Raw genomic sequence first — 17085 nt, forward strand, 5'->3', positions numbered from 1 at the left:
TTCCTCGCTGTCGCTGTTACGCGACTTCTTCCTCTGCCACCAGCTCTTACGAGCCTCCTTCTTCTCCTCCTTTTGCTTCTTCTTCTCCTCCTTCTGGTGTCCTTCACTTCCGGTGTCGTCCTCCGCTCGCTGTCTGGTCTTGAAGACTTTGAGAAACCTGAAGCGTCCCTTCGTCTTCTCCTTCTTCTTCAGGCAGAGGTCTTGCAGATCCTTCATCTCGTCCTCCATCTCTTTGAATTTCGTCTCCCAGCCTTGTTGTTTTGCGGCCAGCTCCTCTCTGAACTTCTCCTGCAGATCGTTGTGTTTGGTCTGCCAGTCGTTGTGGTTCTGGATGAATTCAGCCTTGACTCTCCACAGCTCCTTGGTGGCCTCGCTGAACCAGAGAGAAAGCCTTTCCTTCTCTTCCTTGTGGTCCAGTTCCATTTTGTCCTTCTCGTCCTTTCCTGTGTCCTTGGTCTCCTTGACCGTCGGCCTTTTCTTTTTGGCCGCCTTTTTCGGTCCGCTCCTCACCCACTTGTTTCGTGACACGAGGGCCCTCCTCTTGGTGTTGGCTTCCAGACAGAGCTCCTCCAGACGCTTCTTTTCTCCTTCCAGCTGCTTGACTCTCGTCTCCCAGCTCTGGTCTTTCTTGACCAGCTCCTCTCTGAACTTCTCCTGCAGATCGTTGTATTTGGTCTGCCACGCTTTGTCGCTCTGGAGAAATTCAGCTCTGTTGCTGGACAGGTTGTCCATTGCCTCCTTGAGCCTGAGAGAGAGAGAGTCTCTCTCCTTCTGGAGAGCCTGGTTCTCCTTGTCTCTCAGGTAGAGCTCGTGCTCCACCCGGTTCACCGTCATCTGCAGTTCGTTCTGCAGCATGACGCTCTTCTGGCTCTCCAGCTTCAACTTGAGCAGCTCGGTGCTTTGGTCTGGGACGTTGTCCACCTGCTCTGTCTGGGACCGGAGACGTTTGTTGAGGGAACAGATCTGAGACTCGTACTCTGCGATGGTCTCGTAGTTCTTCTGGTGTTCAGCCTTGAACTCCCTCTCTCTGAGCTCCAGAAGTCCTTCCAGTCTGCTTACTCTCAGTTTGAGGTCGTGCACCCTGTGGCAGAACTTCTCTCTTTCGACCCACCATGCAGCCTTTTCCTGCGTCTGCAGGGAAAGGTGACGGTCACCAAGGTGACGGATGTTTCCTGGGTTTGTTTGGGCCATTGAACAATCTGTTGTAGACGGTACTGGTCTGTTGTAGACGGTACTGGTCTGTTGAAGACGGTACTGGTCTGAAGACGGTACTGGTCTGTTTAAGACGCCTCTGTAGTGAATCCTACGTGACTGTGATACACAACACAGAGGTTCCATTCTATTGGCTTTGAGCTTTGAAGGAACACTTTTAAAAAATGCAAAATGCGTTTTTCTGTTTTTGTTTTTTTTTAAATATCTTCATTGACACCAACACTTTTTGATTAAAAAAAAAAATCTTTATTGACACCAAAAGACAAAACACAGACAGAACAACAGAAGAAAGACAACAACAGTAAATGCATTACAGCACTTTGTACTGATTCATCTGAAAGCGTGTATTATTACCACAGACAGACAACATGATTCTAAACACTCTGAGTGATAAATAAAAATAACCAATCTATATCAATATATCAATAGTTTGCATTACTCCCTGTGAAAACTGTGGTTATAGATGACAGATGGTTTCACTGGGTTAGCTCAACAGGTTCATCATTTCTCAGTGAATCTTCTGGACAACCAGAAAAGGAGATTTCAAAGGAGATTTTTGTGCCACATATACAGATTACAAATGATTCAGCCCAGGGGTGAAAGTTCAGGGTGCTGTTTTATAAATGATATAAAGCAGAAAAGGTCCTGTCGAAAGCTGCACCTATGAGAATAAATGGGCCAAAATACTCCTTTTCTGGTTTTAGTCTTCACATTTTTCATTAATCCGGAAGAAATTTGAAAATTTCGAGATCAGATTTAACAAAGCAAGTGTTAAGATTTTTGTTAGTATAGATTTTTTTGACAAAATCCTTTTATTCTGAAGGAACACGGGGTGTCGCCGCAAAACCGAAGACACGTTTCCTGCTTCGTATGTTGTTGTCTTGTTCTGTTTCCGGTGTGGATGCTGCCGCAGCTGTTCATGGTTCCAAAATGACCAAACTCCAGCTACTGAACGCCTACTTGACGGAGCGGCTGACGGTTGTGGTGAAGGAGATCCTGGACGTGGTGGAGGACACGGTGACCGAGTACCGGGAGGAGACCGCCAGGACCAAGCGGGAGAACGAGAGCCTGCGGAGGCAGCTGCGGGACATCCTGCTGCTAGAGGCCGAGACGGAGTGGCTGAGTAAGGGCCGAGCTAGTCAGCTAGCTCCGACGCGAGCTGTGGGAGAGCAGCGCTCCAAACTGCGCTGAAAATTATGTCCACTTAAACTTTCACAGAGAATCAACGTTAGATACCGATGAAAACACGGACTTCAAAGTCTTTTCGCGTTGTTAAGCAGCCGCTTTTCAATTCGGCATCTGTAAAATGTCCCGAGTTCGTCGAAATTTTATGAGAAATGTCACTTTTCGTGGCCTAAGTGCCTGTTTTACTTCCTCTTTTTACACCGAGCCTCAGCTGAGGTTCCTAGAATCGATTTAACTATTGGAAGTGAGAACAGCAGCTTTTTGGATCATCTAGCAACACGCCGAATTCACATTTGAATCGTATTGTCACAGAATTAACAAAATAGATCCTGTGTTTGTGAATATTATGTTTTAACTGATAACATTATTTAAAATTGCGGCATTATACCACAGAGTCTGGTGTGATGTTCTGTCCATGCAGGAGATCTTCATATTAGGGAGTACTGACAAACTAACTAACTGTAATTCACAGTCGAGTCAGATTAGTTGATTAATTGTTTAGTTGATGGGCAGAAAATTGTTAAACATTTTGAACTTTTACATATTTGCACTTGTGTTTTTTTTTTTGCAGACTGGTTATGTACTCTCAAAAAAATATTTAAAAAGCTAAAAGAGACTGCACGTCCTCGCCTCGTAAGACTTCTATAGAAGTGTTTCCGTCAAATAAACCTGTGCCTGATCTTTGTTAACATCTCTGTAAATGTCAGCATGACCTTTGCTGTGTTGTTTCAGGGTCGACCAAGTCCCGTCTTGGTTTTGCCGCTCCTGATCAGCAGCCCTGTGATCCAGAGCTGAGGTCCCGCTCAGAGGAGCCGGACTCCACCCTGAACCAGCCCAGACAGCCACCAGCTAACGCAGCCAGGCCGACACACGAGCAGGTCGTTTCTGTGCACTTACTGTCGGTCCAGACGGAGCCGTCCCCGGGGCCGGGCCTCCTGCCAGGGGACAAGAAGCCCGCTGAGGCCTTGGAGCCGGTGCTGAAGCCCGACCGTCAGAAGGAGGTGTTCGGGAAAGCTTCTCCTCTTCCATCTCGCTCCTCCCTGAGTCCCCCGTCCGCCCCGGTCCCCAAAATCCACGTTGAAGTTCCTGCACTCAGAGAGGAGTCCCAGGTCCCGGCTCCTGCTCTGGTCAAAACTGAGCCTGAGGAATACAAAGTGACTGAACCTGAAGGTGCCACAGACTCTGTGGCGGTGACAGCACACACACCCATCACGCAGGACCAGCTCCGACACCGAACAGACGCCGACAGGACGGTGGTGGTGCGAGCGGAGCGACACGAAGCTCCCGGAAACAAGAAGTCCTCTCAGGAGAAGCTAGCGGTTACAGCCGATGACGTCACAGCAGCCGGTTACATCCCCGAGCTCGTCCACCGCTGCCCCCGCTGTGGCGAGGCGTTCGGCCAGGCCAGCAGCCTCCGCCTCCACCTGGAGCAGAAAAGAAAGACCTACGCCTGCGAGTGGTGCTGCAAGTCCTTTGCACAGTCGGCGGACCTGCGGCGTCACTTGCGCACACACACGGGCGAGAGGCCGCACCGCTGCACCTTCTGCTCCAAGAGCTTCAGCCAGAGGGGAAACCTGCGGCGACACCTGCGCATCCACACGGGCGAGCGTCCGTACAGCTGCCCTTACTGCTGCCGCACCTTCAGCGACGGCGACACCATGAAGAAACACAAGCGCACACATTCAGGAGAGAAACCGTACCGCTGCGTGCAGTGCTCCAAGACCTTCACCAGCGCCAGCGGCCTGCAGATACACCTCAAGAAGGACATGTGCTTCGTGGCCAACGCCTGATTGGTCGGCTCGGAAGCGTGTGACTCTGCATGGAGGACGTCCGCACAAAGACGCGTCACTCGGCCTGAATTTAACCAAGAGGTGTGAGCGTCACGAGCCAGGAGGCTGCAGACGTCCACAGCACATAGAGAGCCTGTAGTGTCTCATCAGTGTGGACAGTCTGGACTCAACAGGCCGTCAGTACAATTACAACAACCACAAAGTACAAATACTTCATTTCTAGTCTGGCACTCAAAGCTTAAGTACAGAATTATTCTCAGCAAAACACACAGAACACAGAACCTCTTTCACATTGAGATATTATTATTGATTATTGCTGAAATGTTTTAATGTTCCAGTTTAAAGTCGCTGCTGCAGTTAACAAGAACTACGTCATATATTTTAATAATATATTTTACCATCGTTTCTCATGTCAGATCTTAATCTATAAGTGTCAGATAAGTGTAGTGGAGTAGAAGTATAAGGTAGCAGAATATTGAAATACTCAAGTACAAGTATTGTACATTGTATTGGAGTGCAGTACTTGTGTAAATGTACTTGGTTACAGTCCACCACGTTCACGTATTTCTGTCCGTCACTCGTCTTTCATGGAGGCAGCTAACAGATCTCTTATTGATCCATCTACAGGTGATTTTCTCAGCGAAGTCTTTAAACTGTCAGGAAACTCAAGTCAAACCAGAACGAGAAGAGCAGCAGATGTTTGGATGAAACTCTCAGAAGAAACGAGATCGGTTGATCACTAATTAATGACTCCACTGATGAGTTCAGCTTTGATCTGAAAAGTAGATGATTTCACTGTTGAACTGCTGCTGACAGTAAGGACACGTGACAGGACGTACAGAGACGCACAGAGGACAGGTCGGGTTCGAGGGTTCAGTGGATTCGATCACTGATTGATTTATTGATCACTTCAGCTGATCAGACACGAGTAAACGATGTGCTGATGAGACGTGATCGTTTGGCCTGTGCAGTTTAAAAAAACGTCTTTGACCTCGTGAGGACGAGCAGATCAGCGTCCAGGAGGACTCGTCTCCCCGCCGTCCTGCTCGGCCTCTTGAAGCACTTTGAGTTCTCCTGGACGGGACAGGAAGCCGTTTACGGGCAGCTACACGCCGACTTCATCCCGGCCTTCATATTTATGTATTTATTTATTTATTTATTGATCTGTGAAGAGGACGTGTGAACGCAGCGGCCGAGTCAGCTCTGCCGTAGTCTCAGGGTCTCTACAGAGAGACAGCAGAGTAACTGTAGACCAGGACCCAGAGCAGGGACGAGGACTCTCAGAAGTCCTGCGAGGAGTCAGATCCTCCTACTGTCATGTGACCTTTGGTTACCGTGACATCGTTATTGCTGTGTCCATCAGGTTCGTCCTCGGTGTCCATTCAGCAGCCGTTCTGGAGCTTTCATCACATATCACGGCCTTCCTCAGCGCTCAGTTGGTGCGCACCTCAGAAGTCTACAGGTATGGTCTACGTCTCCAGTGGAGTGACACCTGAGCGCCTCCACCTGCACAGGAAGGTCATGTGATTCGACTGAAAGCTTCGGAGCAGCTGCTGAAAGGACCTTGTGGTGAGTTTGTGTCAGATTGGCTGTAGCAACAACTGAGCAACAACTCACCTGGCCTCACCTGGCCTCACCTGGCCTCACCTGGCCTCACCTGGTCCTAATAAAGCAGTAAGTCATTGAATATGGCCTCAGCCTGATGTCGAGCTGTTTGAAGTCAACCCTCAGGATGTTTCTGTTCACTCAGAGCCTCTGTTTTAGTTCAGGGAGGCAGAATCAATCAGCCTGATCTGATTGATCGCTGTGACGTGTCTGAGGACAGTGGACAGAGCTGATCTGAGGACAGTCCGGGTCAGTCAGCTGCTTCAGGTCAGGTCTGAACCGCAGCAACCGGCCCAGAGGCCCCGTCCTCTCAGGTGAGGCTGCGTTGTGGGGCAGAGCCCAGGTACCAGGTGTGTGTCCTGCAGGACGAACAGAACGTCTGCGTTTGTGTCTCCAGACGCGCAAACACGTCGTCGACCGACTGATCCTGGATCTGATCCGCTTCACTGCGGCGCTAAAAATAGAGAAATGTTCTTTTTGGATCAGCGTCTCCAGGCTGGAGGCAGCTGACAGTGAAGCATGATGGGAAAATGCTTCACACTGCAGGAGGGACAGACGACAGGTTTGGCGCGTCTCACACAAGACGAGGTTAAAGGTCGTGTCGGCTGTTTGGGTGGATCTTCGTCTGTGATCGTCATCAGTGTTTTCATGTGAGACATTTTGTTTTTTAGGAAAATAAATGTTCAGTGAAACTGAATCAGAAACGTTTGATTGTCAGTTCATTTACATTCTCATTCAGGTTCCGGGGCGTGCTGAGTCATAACACAACAGATTTTAGAAGCTTCTCGTAGCTTTAACCCGTAAAGTGCATCAGATTCAGTTTACAGGACTGATGGTTTACTTCCTGTTTCAGGAGGCGTTCAGGGACCTTAAAGGCTTGTGAGAACTTCTCAACCGATAAATCACAATAATCGTTAGAACAATCAGTATATCCCCAAATATCAGCTGCTTCACTTTGATTCAACGCTGATGAAAACAAACTGTTCACTGACAGCAGCTTCATGTGTTCATCTCCGTCATCTTTCATGTGTTCACAAAGTGGTGAACCTTGCTCCACCGTCCCAGCTGTTCTGGAATCAGACATAAATCTGGATTTTTAACATCTTACACTGACCCTTCACTTCATCATCATAAATCAGCAGGAATTATTCTTAAAAACGATTTTATTTGTTATCATTCATCCTGACTTTGTTTGTGGGACATACAGACATCACTGTGACCTGAACAGGTGAAGTACACCTGTTTCCTCCCATAAACTTTATACTAAAGATTTTAAAATATAATGTATTATTATAGAATAAAATACCCAATGCATTTGTAAAGTACTTCAAGTTCACTCCACATCAAGCAGTTTACCTACGACATTAAAGTACTGCTCACACGAGTTCATCAGAAATGAGCAGCTGTTCTGCATAATGAGTACTTTTACTTTGAACACATGACTTTTACTTTTATTTTGTTAGTTTTTACTTAAGTGATCGGACTATTTCTTCCACCGCTGCAGTAGTGCAGTGGTATTAAAAGTGTGTAGTTAAATTCTGCACATCTTCATCCAGCAGTGTCACTCAGTGTGCTGGCGCTGCTGCAATTCCTTGCTCGGGCTGTGGGGGGCAGTAGAGAATAACTCACCTGCGCAGCGCCACTGTTCTGTGTTGCATTCCAAATTTATTCTTGCATCGTACATAAAACACCTGATAGAAATGTAAGAACAACTGTAAAGCACAAGATCAGTGTAAACAACAGTTCAACAATATCGTATAGAAAGCCACATTCATACATTCAGTCGTGCATAAAAGATGAAGAGTAACACTGTAAACAGAGGAACCTGAACAGGTGACGCACCTGAACGTCTCATCAACACTTTGAGTTAGAAAACAGGCAGGAAGAGTATAGAGATATAAAGAACTATATCAACATATTGCATCATGCAACAACAAGGAAGAACCACTTGTATTGATATCATCATCATCATCATCATCATGGCAACAATAAGATGCATTTTGTTTTTCACAGTTGTCTTAAGGAGTGCAAAAACGTGATCCGAGACACGACGTGAAGGAACTTGAGATTCTTTCAGGGTTTGAGGCGTCTGAAACGTGTCACGCTTTGACAGGAAGCTGCTGACGGTGGACATTTTCTCCATGTTCAGGATCTTTTTATGGCCCCAGGTGTTCGCTACACCCCTCCCCCAAAAGTCAACCATAGCTTAGCAATATGGACTGTGCTGAGCAGCATGGAGGGAGGCTTCAGGCCCCTCCGGAACCAAACACATGACACGTTTATAGGATGCATCAGTTAGCATCAGTGAGCTCAGACCTCCACCGAGGCTAACAGTCCACTCTGCCATGATGTGCAAATCTGCAAGTGACACCACCGTGTGTGTCTGGATATATTTAACAAACTATTAGAATTATGTCAAAATGTGGTCACGGCATTGCTGAAGCTGTGTTATGTTCTTCTAGATTGTTTCTTGTTCTTGAAGCGTACGGTTCCTTCATGCCTCAGGTGGAGTTTACTGCAGTCACCTCACTCAGTTCTTCACTGAACTTTACATCTTGCAGGATTTTAATGGTATTTATTCCTCCAAGGTCAAATGATCTCTGCTGGAATGTCAATGAAAGTGAAAAGTAAGTTGCTGCATGATTTAGCTCTTAATGGCTTCTTCTCGGGCCCATAATGAATCCAACCATCCATGAGGACTGACTGATTCCTTCCTTTGTCACATACTGTGACTGACAGCACGCTACAGCTAAAACAAGAAAAAATTTTATTTCCATGTTTTCTACATGGATCAGCAGCTGTCATGACTTTTTACAATGGTACCTGTTAGCTTTAGCTCAGTCTGTTAGCATGATATCACAAGCTGGGATCTGTCAGCTTTAGCCTCAGTTTCTTAGTATCAAATCATGACCTGTGACCTGTTAAATTTAGCTTCAGTCTATTAGCACCATAGGCTAATCTGTTGCTTTAGCCTCGATCAGAATGATATGATCTGTGACCTGTTAGCTTTAGCTTCAGTCTGTTAGCATGATATCATTTAGCCATCAAGTGTAATATTTTACAAGGGTCACGTTTTAAGGGAGTCAGCTGGAAACACTAAAAAGTCAAAGACATGGAGCTGAGCTTCACTTAAGCTGGCTAGTGACAGCTGGTCAGTCTGCTATCACTTCAGCTGGTAAAAGGTGGTCGCTGGCTGTTAATGAAGAGCTGAATTTATCTTCCTGTCTGAAATTAAGGAGCCAGTGTTTCATCGTTGTTGTTAACTGAAAGAACGGCAGGATTGACGGATGCAGCAGTCAGTAGGCGAGTGGGGTTTACCGAACGTTCTGTTCTGAGGATATTCACGTTAGCGTGGGGAAGCCTGTGAAACAGTATTTAATCAGTGGATATTAAAGAGATTCCTTCACTGTTAGCACCTTTGAAGACCAGCTGACCCTGCGTCTGTTCAGACAGGTGAAACCCTGGAACACTCCACCACCTCTGAAATACTTCATACAAAACATCAAACAAACAAGATTAAACGTTTGCAGAAATAAGTAAAATTACACGTCTTCTGCAGCTTGTCCTCACTGCCCTTTTGTAGCTGCCAGTGTTGCCAGATTGGACCTAATCAAATGAAACCACAAACCCACCCAGTCATCATATTGCCTGTGACTGCTTCGAGCCTCCCTGTTATGTTCAGTAGCTGAATATGAATACAAGAAGACAAATAGAGCGTTTCATTCAAGGATGCGCCTGCGGTCTTTTCAGCATAATTAGCCTTAAAACCACCGTTAATGAAAAACACCAGGCTTACTTTTGGCTAACATCACATTAAATAAGAAGTATTAGACTGAGAAGAACAGATCTTTGATCACAGAATCATGTCAGAATACCAATTTGATTCATTTTCAAGTTGTAACTTCATGGACTTAAATTACATTTGGCTTGTCAATCATCACTTATCAGGTATTGTTACTGAACAGGGGTCTGTCCATCTGGTAACATGCCAAAGAGTGTTTGTTAGCAGACGTGTTGAAGGATAAGAGCCACGCCATCTTGACATTTGCTGTTTGCTACAGCTGATTAGCTCTCTAATTAGCAAACATTAACCATGTAGCCTACGTTTCACGGATGTTTGCTTAATGAACTCTTAAGTGCAAAACAAGATGTCCATGCTGGCTTCTTCCATTGTGAACGATGCTTCGTGTAGACCCAGCGCACCACGCTTTGACAGGACTGCACTGTATCGCGGTTGTGCTGGTAAGAATGAAAGGTGAGCTAGAGAGCTAATGCTGGTTCAGGTTCGAAGTCTGATGAGAGTGATGTTACTGCGTCACGCAAACAGTGGTGGAGACGTATACAGATCCTTTACTTTGACTAATTTAACCTTTACTTAACAACTAATCCCACACTGTAAAAATAGAACGTACTGAGAGCAGTAAAGTGTCCCCTGTGTCTGTTGCCCTCTTGTCTCTGGACAGAGCGTCCCGGGTATTTAACCTCATGAGGTCGTTATCACGGTCATTGATAGCACCTGGCTAATTGGTGCTCCTGGCTGTGAGTCAACTGTGAATGGTTGTTAAATCTCCTGGGAGGGGATGAATGGAGGAGGGGTGACCTCCTCCTCTGCTGACGGATGGTTGAGGGACGCATGATTCAGATCATTACAATAATTAAAAGATCAAAATAGTGGAATAGTCGAGTAATTGATGAACTGACGAATCGTTTCAGCTATTCTGTAAACTGTTGGCTCGTTTCATTTCTAACCAAACATATTCATCATCATGCATCATATTTTTGAGTCCTATTAACTGGAAGTAGAAAGTAGCATGAAAAGACTTGAGTACAAGTACCAGAAATTTCAGCAGTACTTAAGTTGAGTACTTGTGTAAATGTACTAGTTACATTCCACCACTGCATGCAGCACGTGACATGAAACGAGGTGATGGTCTATGTGAAGGCCCACTGTGTGTTATCTTGTAAGTCACAGAGATCAGATCTGATTTTCTGAACGATAAATAATCTACAAACTTTTATGGAAACTTGGCACCGTTTGAATCCTCGGAAACTCAGAATCCAACAATCTGGTTGAAAAAACACTCCATCCAGGCGGCCAGACACAAGAAACGCGTGTTATTTGTACTCACGCTGCACAAAAACATCATCTTGGAGGGGATTTAATATCTCTTCATCCAGATGTTGAGAAAAGTCTTCCGGAAAGATTGTGGAACCATGTTCACAGCAGCAGTAAGCAGACCACCTTCTGAGTGTGTCGATGATGCTGAGCTCTGCGACAAACTGAGGTGAGACGAGAGGACGTTGTCTCTGAGGACGAGGTCAACATGCACAGACAGAATATAAGACGTGCAGCTGGTTTTCTTCAGTGTGCTTTACAGAACAAACCTGTTTGAGAAATCATGCAGTTTAACGTCTGTGGTTTCTGGTCAGTCCCTCGTCGGTGAGTCTGCTGTGGAGTCACCTGGCACTCAGGTGTGATGCGAACAGTGTCGATAGAGCCAACGAGCTTCTTCTTCTGGATGATCATGAATGAAGGCACGCCGCCATGCTGCTCCAGCTTCACCCTGTTCTCCAACCACGTCGGTTATTATAATACACTTTCCCTGTCAGTTGCTGCTGCGTCCTGTGGTGTTGTTCCGTAAAGTAACCGGAGGATCTCTGTGAACCGTGCGATCCTCGGCGGCCCCCGCCTGCACGCGCCGAGGATGCTGCCGGGTTTAGTCGTGGCTGAGGGTTCGCGGCAGCTCGTTGGTCAGGATGTGCCACCGCTCCACCCTCCTGCCCTTGTTCTTCAGGCAGTCCATCCAGTGACGGAGGGCGTCGCCCTGGGAGTGACAGCTCAGACAGACGCCACCTGGAGGGAAGTCTCAGTGTCACTTCACATCACAGTCTGAGCTCCGGGGTCATTTCACTGCACTGCAGGTGTGACCTTTACCTTAACTAGCTTAAATGGTTTGAAAGAAATCACCTGCAGCCGTTCAGCGAGGATCACACATGATCTTTGTAACCAGGTGAATCTGTCTACGGACCTGCTTTAACTCCTCCACCTGTTCATCATCCCACACCTGTAACACTGTCGGACTCGTGATGGATGACTCGTCCTCTTCAACCCCAGCTGACGCCGACTCGAGTGACATCACACGAGGACATTTATCAGACGCCGCGCTCTCTGGCTTTCTACCTCTTTACAGTTCAGAGGCCCTGAGGAGGGAAACAGCTTTGCTCGCTGTGATCGATCCTCGTGCTGTTCGTCTCCTCCTAATGCACTAATGCAGTTCATCGCCTCAGTTCCTGTTTTAGTCTGAAGTGCGGCTCACGATAATTTGATGTTTCAGCAGCCTGACTTTGACAAATGGAGCACCCTTAGGTCAAACTCCTTCTTGACGATAACACAGAGACCAGATCAGCTGATTCGTCTAATTCAATCTGATGAAGCTTCATCGCAGCTTCAGATAAACTTTGGATTCTGTATTTGGAGGATTTTGTCCACTGGAAGCACGTTATGAAGAGTCTGTCCTTTAAACTGCTGGCTGCAGTCAACTAAAACTGCAGTACATCAGGACAAACTCAGCAGTAAACCAAACACGGTGCTCGGGATTCAGGTGTTATCCAGCTGTGCTCTGGAGGGGAATCACTGGCTGCCAGCAGCGCTCACTGCTTCCATATTTAACAAGAATATCAATGTAATAATCCACAAAAACTGTCTAATTATCAAAACTAGAGGAGGAAAGAGAGGCGAGCAGTAAAGCAGATGGTAAGAGTGATAATACTGCGTTCATAATCAAAACAAACACACACGAGCTTCCAGTGAACAGCTTCACCGACACGAACGAGCAGCTTGTGTTAGATTCATTAATATTTACATCTGCAGTGTTTCCTCACAGCTGAGCGAGACGACCATCCTGTCAAACCTTTCCGCCTCTTTCCTGACTGTTCACTTCAGAACTGCTTTATGGACGCAGGGTTTCCTCTGCAGGTTTCAGTGATCAGAACTAGCCGGCGGCGTCTCACCTATGAAGTCATTGGAGCGTCCCAGGTCGTAGTCCCACACCGTCACCTCCAGCGTCTTGTTGGCCAGCTCCGACAGGGAGATCTCATAGAAGAACTCCTGCAGGGATCACACACACAGAGGGATCCAGATTTAAGCCAGAGTCCAGGTCTGTGAGGTCCAGCGTTAGAAACAAGACCCTGCACTGACAGCCTGCATCATGTCCTGAAGTCTCTGTTTGATTTGGAGGATATTTAAGCAGAAGTCTGGTGATATTCTACATTTTTACTTGTGTTCAGACTCAGAGCAGCAGTGATGCTAACTGCTAACAGTAACGTCAGACAGCGCCGAGAGACGGACCGACACGTTTCTCTGAACCATGAAGGTGAAATGATCAGGAAATGTTGATGTGAGTCATTCTGGAAGGAAGTGACAAACGAAATGTTTGGAGGACACACAAACACAAAGATGACATGTCAACGCCTGCTTTGTATTGACGAGCAGAATAACTGATGAAAGAGGAAGCTGGAGGGTTTTGAGCAGCGCTGTCAAAGTAAGTGACGTCTGAAAGGTCGTCAGAGGCTCGCCACTGTTTTCAGACTTTTTTCACGCGTTCACGTCAAATCTGAAAATCTTCCTCACAGGATGACATACAGCTAAACGCTGTGCAGTCTTACCTGTGACACTCATCACATTCACACACAGACCACAGTAAAGTACATTCATGCTTTATTCATCGACAAAGAGGAGTAATAACGTTATTTCAAGTTTTAGGCGGATGTGAGGTGGGTGTGAGGCGGGTGTGAGGTGGATGTGAGGCGGGTGTGAGGTGGGTGTGAGGTGGGTGTGAGGTGGATGTGAGGCGGGTGTGAGGCGGATGTGAGGTGGGTGTGAGGTGGGTGTGAGGTAGATGTGAGGTGGATGTGAGGTGGGTGTGAGGTGGATGTGAGGTGGATGTGAGGTGGGTGTGAGGTGGATGTGAGGTGGGTGTGAGGTGGATGTGAGGTGGGTGTGAGGTGGATGTGAGGTGGGTGTGAGGTGGGTGTGAGGTGGATGTGAGGTGGGTGTGAGGTGGATGTGAGGTGGATGTGAGGTGGGTGTGAGGTGGATGTGAGGTGGGTGTGAGGTGGATGTGAGGTGGATGTGAGGTGGGTGTGAGGTGGGTGTGAGGTGGATGTGAGGTGGGTGTGAGGTGGATGTGAGGTGGATGTGAGGTGGATGTGAGGTGGATGTGAGGTGGGTGTGAGGTGGATGTGAGGTGGGTGTGAGGTGGGTGTGAGACAGGTGTGAGGTGGATGTGAGGTGGATGTGAGGTGGGTGTGAGGTGGATGTGAGGTGGGTGTGAGGTGGGTGTGAGACAGGTGTGAGGTGGATGTGAGGCGGGTGTGAGGCGGATGTGAGGTGGATGTGAGGTGGATGTGAGGCAGGTGTGAGGTGGGTGTGAGGTGGATGTGAGGTGGATGTGAGGTGGATGTGAGGTGGGTGTGAGGTGGGTGTGAGGTGGATGTGAGGTGGGTGTGAGGTGGGTGTGAGGTGGATGTGAGGTGGGTGTGAGGCGGGTGTGAGGTGGGTGTGAGGTGCAGCCTGAGGGGGACCAGCTGGGGGTTCTTACCTCGTTGAACTCCGGGTTGAGGGTCTTCTTCATCACTGTTGTTTTGTGCTTGGACTTCTTCTCTATGTCGGGCTTCAGGTATCTGACAGCATATGCAGGAAAGAGGAAACACATCAGCTTGATTGACAGCCGGCTGAGAAGCACCGCTGACCACGCCCACCAGTGATGTCACAGGTGAACAAGGTGAGTTAAACCACTGCAGGTCAGCAAAGACAAGATGTTCCGTCGTGGAAGAAGTACTTGGATGCTTTACTTCAGTAAAAGTACTAATACCACACTGTAAAAATACTCCACCCCTCGTAAAAGCATTGAAAAAGTACTTTTACTCATGTTGCAGTACAGTGTTCTCTGTCAGGTAGCTGCTGTACTGTGTTTGCTGTACTTCACTGCTGTGGATGTTTCTGTGTATTCATCATACTTTATATTTGTCTCTGATTTCATAATGCACGTTTAGCTGTGTTGTACTTCTCTGTGTGCAGTTTGTGACAGCGTACTTTCAAACAGCTCCGTTTGCATCGTGTGCTGCTGTGAGCTTAATTAGAAAATGACTAACGAGAGAAAACATAACGAAGTGAAGCTGCAGGAGCGGAGAAGACGCAGACGTGTGCGCTCTGCAGGCTGATGAAATCATGTGAGTCCTCATTAAAGAAACACTCATTAATAATTGATTGAGTCAGTTTTACAGGGCGCGCGCACACACACACACACACACACACACACACACACACACACACACACACTCTGTTGGCTATCATCATCATCATCATCATCATCATCAGTGGCTCTAACTGCTTCTGATGAGTTATTGTAACAGATGACGGAGGCGAAGCAGAGAGCTGTCACGTCCCTGCAGGCTGCTGCAGACGGCCGGGCCCCGTTCCATTTCTGTCCCCTGGGACCCTGCGACACGTCTGTGAGGCTGCGCAGGAAGCGAGGGATCCCCGAGCTGCAGCACGAGGCCTGTTCATGCTCTCACTTTCTGTGGACTGCCTTCAGCCTGCACGCTGCTCTTCTCACTGTGGATTCATGTGCGTGGAGGTCTTTATCCGTGATGAACGAATGAATGACCCCTGACCTCTGACCCTGACCTCTGTCTCATCCGCTCCCTGACATCAGTATTTGGATCTGACTTGCAGGATGAAAGTAGAAGCAGAGAAGCTGCAGAGTGAGCGGACAGAGAAGCAGATCAGGAGGTGGGGGGTGAGGATGGACTCGTGCAGCTTTGATCTGACACAGACGAACATCCAGCTTTGACTGCGGCTGCAGAACAGACGCGTTTGTTCGCTGATATGAATAATGAACAATGAGAGGAGCAGGGGATGAAGCGCCTCTTCAAAGGGAATATTGAGCAGTTTGAAGTGACGTTTTGGCTGATGCTGACATTGTGGACCTGATCCTGGTCACTCGAGCCCTCGGCCTCCTCCTCGCTCTGCTTTGTATTCTGACGGCGTCTGACAGAAACTCTCCTCCTCTTCAAAGCGAGTGTCCCTCGACCGCCGGAGGAAGCAGGAGCCGACAAAAAGCCTTAAATCCTCTAGTGTTTCCTCCTGACAGAGCTCGGCTCACGCTGCCTCCTCCTCCTGATTATCCTTCCAGCTGTGACCCATACGGTCCTGCTTCGACAACAACCGCATCGCTGATTTGCAGCATAATAAGATGCAAAAGCAGCTTTGACTCGTCTCGTCCAGCCAACGCGAGGAGGCCTTCAGCTTTGGTTTAAGGGCTGAAGTGCGACTGTTGAAGATTCACCCTCATCACAGTTTTCACCGGATCGGGTTTGAATTTCAAAATGAGGACGACCAATAGCATCAGAGCAGATGTTCAGCCAATCGGGACGGAGCTGCAGCAGCTTTTCATAAATTCATAAAGTCGGAGCATAAAGTCTTTCCTAAGCTCTCAGAAACGACCGGCTGGTTTCAGATCAGTGATTTACGAAAGAGTCGCACCAACGACGTTTCAGTCATCGAGGATTTTTGTGTTTTTCTGGGAAATCTAATTTAAAGTCGTCTCAGTTTACATGATTATCAGACGGCAGAGTGATCATCAACAAAAACCTCTTTCACCCCTCAGTGAGATATTAGCATGCTAACATATTAGCGCTGTCAGTTAGCTCCTTCAGTTAGCTAAAAGCACGTATGAAGTGCGTGTTAGCAAAGAGCTGCTGAGATCAGACTGTTCTCCCTCAGAAGACCATGAACGCTGAGCGAGAGGTCTTCCTCAGCCGGCTACGACGCCGCCAGAGCAGGTTGTCTTCTCAAAAACTGTGAGGACAAACTGAGGATGACTTGTGAAGACAAACTGTGAGGACGACCTGTGAGGACAAACAGTGAGGACGACCTGTGAGGACAAACTGTGAGGACGACCTGTGAAGACAAACTGTAAGGACGACCTGTGAGGACAAACTGAGGACGACTTGTGAGGACAAACTGTGAGGACGACTTGTGAGGACAAACTGTGAGGACGACCTGTGAGGACAAACAGTGAGGACGACCTGTGAGGACAAACAGTGAGAATGACCTGTGAGGACAACCGGTGAGGACAAACAGTGAGGACGGCCTGTGAGGACAAACTGTGAGGACAAACAGTGAGAACAAACTGTGAGGACAACCTGTGAGGACGACCTGTGAGGACAAACTGAGGACGACCTGTGAGGACAAACTGTGAGGACGACCTGTGAGGACAAACTGAGGACG

General features: G+C 47.6%; 2 protein-coding genes across 3 annotated transcripts in view; one reads left to right on the forward strand and one right to left on the reverse strand.

Annotated features, from left to right (window-relative positions):
• Positions 1-2096: 2096 nt before the first annotated feature.
• Positions 2097-6514, forward strand: LOC143334559 (uncharacterized). Its single transcript, XM_076753392.1, has 2 exons — positions 2097-2335; positions 3130-6514. Exons 1-2 carry the CDS (start codon positions 2143-2145, stop codon positions 4185-4187), a joined length of 1251 nt encoding a protein of 416 aa, XP_076609507.1. The 5' UTR covers positions 2097-2142; the 3' UTR covers positions 4188-6514.
• Positions 6515-7050: 536 nt separating this feature from the next.
• The window catches only part of doc2a (double C2-like domains, alpha), a 53317-nt gene continuing 43282 nt past the window's right edge, over positions 7051-17085 (reverse strand). For both annotated transcript variants that reach the window (XM_076751784.1, XM_076751783.1), the window contains exons 9-11: positions 14393-14474; positions 12804-12900; positions 7051-11646 (exon numbers count right to left, since the gene is read on the reverse strand). In XM_076751784.1, the coding sequence (XP_076607899.1) occupies positions 11510-11646; positions 12804-12900; positions 14393-14474 (316 nt within the window). In that variant the 3' untranslated portion in view covers positions 7051-11509. The remainder of the gene's footprint in view (positions 11647-12803; positions 12901-14392; positions 14475-17085) is intronic.

This window comes from Chaetodon auriga, chromosome 16, assembly GCF_051107435.1.
Source record: "Chaetodon auriga isolate fChaAug3 chromosome 16, fChaAug3.hap1, whole genome shotgun sequence".
NCBI classification, from domain to species: Eukaryota; Metazoa; Chordata; class Actinopteri; order Chaetodontiformes; family Chaetodontidae; genus Chaetodon; species Chaetodon auriga.

What these genes read in the sequence shown, in the direction of transcription:
- LOC143334559 (XM_076753392.1), top strand. Translation starts at nt 2,143, where the DNA reads ATGACCAAACTCCAGCTACTGAACGCCTACTTGACGGAGCGGCTGACG. An exon ending in GGCCGAGACGGAGTGGCTGA is followed by an intron (nt 2,336 to 3,129) that starts GTAAGGGCCGAG and finishes GTGTTGTTTCAG; the next exon opens with GGTCGACCAAGTCCCGTCTT.